This window comes from Triplophysa rosa, linkage group LG25 (genome assembly GCF_024868665.1).
Source record: "Triplophysa rosa linkage group LG25, Trosa_1v2, whole genome shotgun sequence".
Classification (NCBI taxonomy): Eukaryota; Metazoa; Chordata; class Actinopteri; order Cypriniformes; family Nemacheilidae; genus Triplophysa; species Triplophysa rosa.
The window spans coordinates 373,577-383,232 of NC_079914.1; the positions used below are offsets into that span (position 1 = coordinate 373,577).

At 42.1% G+C, this 9,656-nt stretch overlaps 1 protein-coding gene across 1 annotated transcript; it reads left to right on the plus strand.

The window, feature by feature from the left end:
• The first annotated feature begins 914 nt into the window (after positions 1–914).
• clec3ba (C-type lectin domain family 3, member Ba) lies at positions 915–2,753 on the plus strand. Its single transcript, XM_057326054.1, has 3 exons — positions 915–1,354; positions 1,492–1,590; positions 1,964–2,753. The coding sequence occupies exons 1-3, from the start codon at positions 1,156–1,158 to the stop codon at positions 2,362–2,364; spliced, it is 699 nt and encodes a 232-aa protein (XP_057182037.1). The 5' UTR covers positions 915–1,155; the 3' UTR covers positions 2,365–2,753.
• The last annotated feature ends 6,903 nt before the right edge of the window (positions 2,754–9,656 follow it).

Genomic DNA, 9,656 nt, shown 5'->3' on the forward strand with positions numbered 1-9,656 from the left:
GAGTGCGGCTTGGAGCCACTCTCAAGCCCGATGTACCATGTATCCAGCCGCGAGCGTTGGGAGAGGCAGTGCGGTGCACCGCAACCCAATGCCGGCGGCCCGGGAAAGCATGGCTGACTTTCGACGTCCGCTTCTTCCTGAGCTCGACCCCCTGAGGGAGGGAGCTTCAAGGAATCGTCAGAGTCTAATGCCAGTAAGTCACCCTCCGATGCTGCAACCGACATCTCATCATCACGTACCGTGTCCGATACGTGATTGAGGAACAAGACGGTGGGACCGTCTCATGGGGAGCAGTCAGACGAGCAAGATGAGGTGCGAACGGTCCGCGAGCCAGTGGCTGACGGATTAGCGCTCACAGTAATCTTCATATCACCCTCGCTGCTCGCCGTAGCGGGCGGCAGGGCCGTAGTCCTGCCGTCACGGAACGGGAAGCAGACGAGGTGGAGGCTGAGTCCCGTGGGAACACAGCCACCCGTGACGCAACGTCTGAATCGTCAACCGCCCGCAGTGCGGGCAGGACGTATGCACAACATCTGCCCCAGCATACTGGAAGCAGACATCGTGTCCGTCCCCCTCCTCGATGAGTGTGTTGCACCCACGAGAACAACAGGACATGCCACGCTGGAGAAATTTGCTCTTTTAGAGAAAAAACTCGAACACTTCTGGAACCGCCGAGACGCCCAGTGGAAGTTGCTGCAGGAAGGGACAGTCCGCTGCACCACGTCGTAGAGCCGGCAGTCTTGTAGTTGCTACTTGTAGCGAAGTCTGTTGATCATGAGCGAAGGCTCCGAAGAACAAAAGGTGAATGAATGAGGCACGCCGTCTCCCTTTTATACCCGGATATCCGGGGACGGAGTCTGGCATGCAAATTTCATTCGCCAATTTTCATTGGCCTTTTCTAAGAAGTCGGAAGCGATTGGTTCTCAGGGACGAACCCCATCTGTCGGTTCGACACAACGTCGAGAGACCGACAGAAAGTGAACTTGGGTGCAGTTCCCACCAACACGGCAGTATGACAGATTACAAGTAACAAAGAATTACAAAATAAGTGCAGTACTGCAATAATGTATCCCAATGGTGCCTCAAAGAAAAAAGGCTCGTACATCTGTTTAACAGCCCGTTAAATTAAAATCATCTGTTCAGTTTCATGTCAACATGCTGTTATGTAGCCATGATGGGCAGGTTCACTTTGGTATTGGGACAGATGTAGTTTGGGTCTCAAAGTTGTTGCTTCTATCGAGCATTAGAGTGATAAATATGGGTTTTAAATCTGTGAAACTGCTTTTTTGTATTATTTGTGTGGTGCAGTCTGCTGTGGAGCAGAGCTCTACAAAAAGGAAAAATGGGAAAAAAGGTAACAAGTACATTTCATTACGATAAACAACAGATTTGCAGATTATGCATGTTTATTATGGCTTTCAGTGTATTTGTGCATTGTGTAGTAGAGAAAATTATTGAAATTAATGTAATGTGTGGTGGTTGAAACCTCAGATTCGGCAAACAGTGCTGCTATCGATGAGCTGAAGAAACAGATTGATGAGATTGTACAGGATCTGAACCTGATAAAGGAACATCAATCTTTGCAAACAGGTATTTAATAAAACTATAATTTATTGCATGCATGTTAAAAACATTTGTAAGCTGCCTTTCTTTCATTATCTAGTCTAACTCTTTCTAAAAAGCTGAAAATGTATATTTGTGTTTACAATATTCATTTGTAACATATACAGTATTTATATACGTAGTTCATTTTAAGTGTATATGTGCCTCAAAAATCCCACATAAGTACAGCATAAGTACCACCTTTGCGAGATATATGGAATTCAATGATGTCTGTTGTGCATTAGTCACAGGTCATAATCTTGAAGCCATGTCAATTCTGAGCAAAGTGCTGTTTATTGTCTTGGATGTAAACATCTGCTTGACTTTTGTTTTTCAATTTACTTCACCCTTTCCTTCTCAGTTTGCCTGAAAGGTATCAAGATCCCAGGCAAATGTTTTCTAGCTGACCCAATCAAGAAGACCTTTCACACAGCAAACGATGACTGCATTGCAAAAGGTGGAACACTTAGCAGCCCTCTCTCTGGTGATGAGAATGACCAGTTGTACGCGTACGTTCGCCAGACCATCGGTCCAGAAGAGCACATCTGGTTGGGTATCAATGACATTTTAAAGGAGGGGGAATGGATGGACCAAACAAGCTCCACCATACGCTTCAAGAACTGGGAATCAGAAATCACCCATCAGCCTGATGGTGGCCGCAGTCAGAACTGTGCCATTCTGTCCAGCAATGCAAATGGCAAGTGGTTCGATGAGAACTGTCGTGCTGAAAAGGCATCTGTCTGCCAGTTTAACATAGTCTGAGCAACTTGTGGAGCAACATGCTCCAGAAAGATCATTTGTCACAACTAAGAAATGTATTATCAGTATTGGTGCATGGAACATAAAGAACACGTAATCCTTTTTTGCTGCATATATATTTATTGTATATATACAGTATAACATATATAATAAGGTGAACACCAAAGGATCATAGATGTTTGTTATGGAAGTTGTCATTGATCAGTACTGTTCATAATTTAAACGTTTCTTGTAAAAAAAAGGCACACAAGTGTTGGTCATTGATGAGCAGCCTGTAGACCATACAAGTACACATTTACATTCAACGCATCTGAAGTACTCTTCATCAGTTACACTATATGGTTCTGCATTTTTCTGTAATTATGCCCCCAATAAAAGTTTTTTATCCTTTTCTGGCAAATATATCTCAAAACTGATTATTGTGCAGTTGACTAAAAGATATGGTGGGGATTTATCCAAATTTGATTGATGGAGGAGATAAGGAGATTTTTTCAAATTTTAATTCAGAATTGTACATTTACTCACCCTCAAGTTGAGCCTGTATACATTTATTTGTTTGGTTGTACACAAAGAAAGATATTTGGAAAAATGTTAGCAACTGAGATTTCTGAGGGAACCATGGACCACCATAGTAGAAAAAAATGATTGTATATTTATTTTGTTCTGTAAACAAAAGAAGATATTTTGAAGAATTTAGGGAAACAAACTGGGGCACCTTTGTTTAAGATTTTTTGACAACCCCAGAAATCTCAGTTGCTAGCAGTCTTTTAAAATCTTTCTTTGTGTTCTTTCTAAAGAACAAAGACATTTTTGGGAACTTGAGGTTGAGTAATTCCTGACAGGATTTTCAGTTTTGGGTGGAGATCTTAGCTTTCCTGTAGCTCAGTGGTAAGAGCATTGCGTTAACAATGCAAGGTTGTGGGTTCGATCCCAGGGATTGCACATGCCTATGTATAAATGTATAGGATAAAAGCAATGTAAGTTGCTTTGGATAAAAGCGTCTGCCAAATGCATACATGTAAATGTAAATGTAAACTCAACTCATCATCAAGAACGGTCTAAAAGTAAATTTAATTTGTAATTATGCATTCAACTTTAGTTTATTCGATGCATACATTACAAACATGTGATGTTTGCTCTGCATACAGTACAGCAGATCATAAAGACCTTTTTACAACTACTCTTGACACAGTTTCAAAGATTTTTTTTTTAGGGTAGACAGGACCTGTACTTACATGTCTCTTACACAGTAGATAACTTCCCAGGTGCCTAATAATCCTGTAAATAAACTGACTTGCCTTAAGGGGACTATAAACATTTGACATGTAAAACATGTTCACAACAAGAAATTATCAGTTTTTTTTAGTAAGAGAAATACTTTTCATTGGTTAACATCCAACAATGTTACCTTAATCTATGTAAATATCAAGGAAGGTAAATATCATGTAAATCAGATGTTTTATTATTATTATACAAACCTACTACACTTGAAAATCTGGCACACCTAAAGTTTAGCTTTGACTGTATGTCTTTAGGGTCCTCCCACTGAAAAAAATAAGACTTGTTCCTGTATCTGTGAGTCATTGGCTGGAACTATACGGGCTTTCCAAAGTGACACAACCTATGACTGAATCTTTGGCTTTTGTAAGATTTCATTATGAGCTGTTCATTTTCAAGCACACAAGGTACCTAACATTGTTTTTGAATTACGCAAAATGCTGACAAAATTGTCATATGATGAGATGTGTACAGAACAAAAATTCTTTACAGTATGAAGAAAAATACTTTTTTAGTTAGAGCTAGTTGTCATATTTGGAATTTGTTAGAAGCGCTATCTAAAGTACTCTTCATCAGTTACACTATATGGTTGTGCATCTTTCTGTAATTATGCCCCCAATAAAAGTTTTTTATCCTTTTCTGGCAAATATATCTCAAAACTGATTATGGTGCAGTTGACTAAAAGATATGGTGGGGATTTATCCAAATTTCCCACCATGTTATAATCACAAAATAATCCCAGACGTCTGTATATATAATATAGTGTCAATATAATCTTTATTTACCCATGCACATGAATGTTGTTTTAATGGCTACAAAACGTATTATGTCACTGTTTTATGTGACTGTCATCACAAAGTAATGTCTAGAGACACGAAATGCTTATTTTTAGTAATCAACTGTTTTTGTGCTGTTGTTTTAAGTTCAAAGCTAAAGTGAGAAAATCACTTTTCTTAGCGGTATACAAATTCAAGTACACAGTAAATAATTTTTAATGTATCTGGTTATATCATTTTAAATTGGACAAAGAGAAAACATGGGGTAATCATAAAAAATAAAGGCATGAGGTAAATTTGACCCAAAGGCACTTATAGGTATAAATGCCTGCTTTATCTGGTTTTGCCTAAACAAATTTTAACAACAGGGGATTATAAATTAAAGCAATAATCCCCAAGAAGCAGTGGGTTACAGTGCATTTTATAACAGTTAAGGGAGTGCCTAAAACCCCCTAGCTGTTATAAAATGCACTGTAACCCACTGCTTATTGCTTTTATAAAACGGTTATTCCATATGCATATCCAACGGTTATTCCATATTTTGCTACTTTTTTTGTAAACATTTAGCAAGATGTTAAATTATAAGAAGTTCCTCTTCTAATAACTGGAAAAAGGTAGGCTGACTTCACCAATGCCTTAAAGAAAATTGCAGGATCATGTAGAAAGTAACAGAGCGGTGTTGATTTAATAACCACAAATACTGCCGTTCTCAACTTGGAGCATATCTTTGTCTGAGCAGTTGTCTGCATGTGTGTCATATTTGTTGTAAACCTGCAAATGTAAAAGTTCTTATAGCTTGGGGCTTTAGATTCCAGTTGAGGGTGTGGTGGAATTTTTCAAAGTCACCCAAAGACATCCAAAAGAAAACAAGTGTGTACTTTTATACAAGATTACTACAGAAATCAACAGGGTTACAAAACTATAATTCAACTCAAGCAGGCGCATGAACTGATAAATCCAATAGTCCAACAGAACATGCAACAAAAATGTGTATTATGAGTGATGATTCGAATGGTTGACACTGACAGTGGCTGAGTGGGCAACAAACTGCAAATCACCAGAGTATGCTGCTAATCTCAATAACCAAGTTATTACATTCATTTCTCAAGTGTTTATAGGGCAAATATACTCCAGATGAACACTGGTCCAAAAGCACTTCTTATTTCTATTTTTATTTTTACATATATATTAAGGCTCAATGAATTAACGTTTTTGTCAATGGTAGCGCGGAGAACCCAATTGCAGGCAGCCAGAGGTTTAATTGAACAAAAACACTTTATTTAAATACACAAACAAAAAACCCATGAGGGGGTAAAACAACAAAAGAGAGGGGATATAATAACACAGACTAAACAGGAACACTAAACTAACTAAATAAACAAAACTAAGACAACACTTGACAAAGATTACACTGACTAGACATACTGTGGTCACAAAGCTTCCAAGACCAGTGAAAACCGCTACGTCTTACAAGGCACAAGAACACATCAAACGCACGTACACATGCCAACACAACGTAATCCACGAACACAAGACGAAGAAACAAGAGGGTATTTATAGGGAGAGACAAACGAGGGATAATGACACAGGGCAGGTGTGGGTAATAAAACACTAAACAAGGAAACGAGAGGGAAAGATAACAAGGAAACGAGAGGAGCGGGGCCAATGATGAGACACGAGAAAACACATGAGAAGTAAAAACAAACAACTCATGGTTTTCTCATATAAAACCTAAGGACTCTGCCCCGATCCCGCCACACGACTAGAATTTCATAAACAAGACGGTGGGACCGTGACAGAGCCCCCCCCCTTAATGAACACCTCCAGGTGTTCACCAAGGGGTGACTAACAAGACCTGACAGACTGGACCAAAGACAAAAACCAGACAAACATGGTGAACAAGACAAGGGGCAGACAGGACAACAAGACCACAGGATTGGGGTGGGATAACAAAAATAACAAACATGGGAGGGGGGGTGGGGCAAAACAAGGGCCCATAGGGGGCAGTCCATGGGGGTGGGGAGAAGTCCCTGGCTGCGCTCGAGGGCGCGGAGTCCTGGGGGACTTAAGGGGAGTCCTGGTGGGAACAGTATTTGGCCCTGGGAGTTTCCCAGGGGCCGACCTGGCTGTCGGACTGGGGACCGGCTGGAAGGCCGGATGGAAGACCGGCTGGACAGGGCTAGACGCCGGCTGGAAGGCCGGCTGGACAGGGCTAGACGCCGGCTGGAAGGCCGGCTGGACAGGGCTTGATGCCGGCTGGAAGACCGGCTGGACAGGGCTTGACGCCGGCTGGAAGGCCGGCTGCACAGGGCTGCTGGACAGGGCTTGACGCCGGCTGGAAGGCCGGCTGGAAGGCCTGCTGGACAGGGCTTGACGCCGGCTGGAAGGCCGGCTGGACAGGGCTTGACGCCGGCTGGAAGGCCGGCTGGACAGGGCTTGACGCCGGCTGGATCACCGGACTGGACGCCGGCGGGATCACCGGACTGGATGCCAGCCAGGACGCCGGCTGGATCACCGGACCGGACGCCGGCGGGATCACCGGACTGGACGCCAGCCAGGACACCGGCTGGATCACCGGACCGGACGCCGGCTGGATCACCGGACCGGACGCCGGCTGGATCACCGGACTGGACGCCGGCTGCACCGGACTGGACGCCGGCTGCACCGGACTGGATACGACACTGGACACGACACTGGACACCGGACTGGACGCCGGCTGGATCACCAGACTGGATGCCGGACTGGACGCCGGCTGCACCGGCCTCTGCTTCCCCGTTAAGGACATGTTAAGGACATGTTCCTCCGGAATCACCTCCAGGCGGGTCGGAGAGGCAAGACGTGCTGAGGCCCCTGGCGGATCCCGATTGTTAGCGTAACATACGAGATTCCCAAAGCCCAGGGGTCTCAGCATCCGCAACCTGCACACGACTAGAATTTCATAAACAAAACGGTGGGACCGTGACACGTTTTGATTTACTATACTGTATCTTTAAAGTTCAGTTGGTTGTATTTTGTTGGTTTGTCAGGCTACATCCACATTAACTTCTGCTAGTCCATAATGCAACTTTAAATGATCGGCTTGAAAGTTGTGATGGGGTTTTCTTATGAATTGTTATGTATATCTGAGTGTAACAGCTTCTGAATCGGGAGTTGTGGATCGTGGGGCTTGATTTTGAACTTTGGGAATTTATTAGATTGTTGCAAGTTACAAGCCGACCACTGGACTGTTAATATTTTCCCCCTTAGGCCAAGACATACATCAGAAGAGATGTAATTTGGAAAAAAATTACACTGCAATATTACATGAAAAAATAAGATTCATCATTTTACACAATACTTTTTTTTGGAAGACGGCTATCAGTAGCTAAATACAGAACACATGAACAGCCCTTTTCATCTCTCTCCACTGGCTACCGGTTGAAGCCTGTATCAGATTCAAGTCACTAATGCATGCCTACAGGACTATCACTGGATCTGCACCGGCATACTTTCACACCCTCCTCCACTCCTACACCCCATCAAGAACCCTGCGTTCAGCAAACTAGCAGCGTCTTGTTTTGCCTTCCCATAAGGGCAGTAAATCGCTTTCCCGCTCATTCTCCTTCACAACTCCTTCCTGATGGAATATTCTTCTTAACTCAGTCCGGTCAACCACATCTCTCACAACATTCAAAAATCTACTTAAAACCCATCTCTTCTGTGAATACTTGACAGACAAATGAAAAAAAAGACACTAACCCTCTCTCTTTCTCTCAACAGGTAGTGGTCTAGCTTTTGTTGCAACTAGTAACTTTGTATTAGCACCTATTGTATTATTGCTCCTGTATGACATATCGCTTATTGCTCCCTGAACTCTCTGTAAGTCACTTTGGATAAAAGCTTCTGCTAAATGACTAAATGTAAATGTAACAGCTCAAACAGCAAACTTGTTTTGTTATCAACACTATAAGAAAAACAATGCCTCACTAAGTTATGAATATTTTTTTTGTTATGAACGTTTTTGTAGCCAGTATCTTTTATATGAAAGTGACATACAGACTATACTCCCTATACACTCACCTCACAACATTCTAGGCCTTATGTGCTAATATTTCCCATGGCCAAGCTGTGACTTGCCCAGTCATTCAATTGTACAAAGAAGGTTTACAAAACATGTGATCACTCGAATGCTAATATTTAGGTACATTATATACTGTAGACTCTTGTGTGCTGCCAGACAGCCCCACTTTCTTGATCTGTTTATGGGATATTGCACAGTGCAGCAGCATCCATTGTTGCTTACTGCAGCATGTGTGTATTAGGAGTAGAAATACTTTTGCTCTGCAACAGCAGCAGTGTATGCGAGAGCAAATATCTTGAATCTCATGTCCTGACCAGTAAACTGCGTACATTTGTTCAGTTGTCATGATTGATATATATTGTTTACACTACAGTAATAATACAATTTAAGCTTCTTCACTATCACACATTAAATCCTCATTGAAGATCTTTAGACTTCTTGTTACAAATCTGGAAAATTCTCCCCAAACTTCCGAAGCGGAAGTTGTTATAGTTGGGTACAGAGCCGTTGAATATGAGAGTTACGACACTCACATAGACCTCCATAGGAAGAATGGAATGCGGAAGTAAACCACGTCATGGATAGGGTGACCACCTGTCCCACTTTGCGTTGTACCGCACAGCATTTTCACCCCTTGTCCCACACGTCGCATATTGAGAAATGTCCTGCATTTTCATCAGTATGTTGGTTTTTAGTTGTCACACTTGAAACACGTCCTTTAACCCGTAATGCACATGAGACGCTTGTTTGCACCATTGTATATTTAAGCGCTGTGTCAAAAGCAGCTACCAGGTGTACACCAGTGTCCAACGAGCTCATACAAACGCAACTGTTTTTAAAGCCCGACTGTTATCCAATGTATGAGAAGAAGGCAGTGATTTCAGTTATCAAGACACTGCGAGCCTGCGACGTCTGTCAGTAGATCGGGTGGCGATCCTCCCATGTCAACTTGCCGAATAAAAAGTCACTAAAACATCGTAAACCCCGTTGTTTTTGAAACTGTGTTTACCCTATAGGTTGTGGTTAGCGTATTAAAATAAAAATTATTAGCAAATCACAAAATGCATTATTTAACAATAATACATTTTAAAAGAGAAACTCTTTTTCATTGTTTGTTTGTTCTTTATTCCTTTAGTTTTCAGTACAACGTGTAGTTTTTTTAATTTACAACATGATAACTC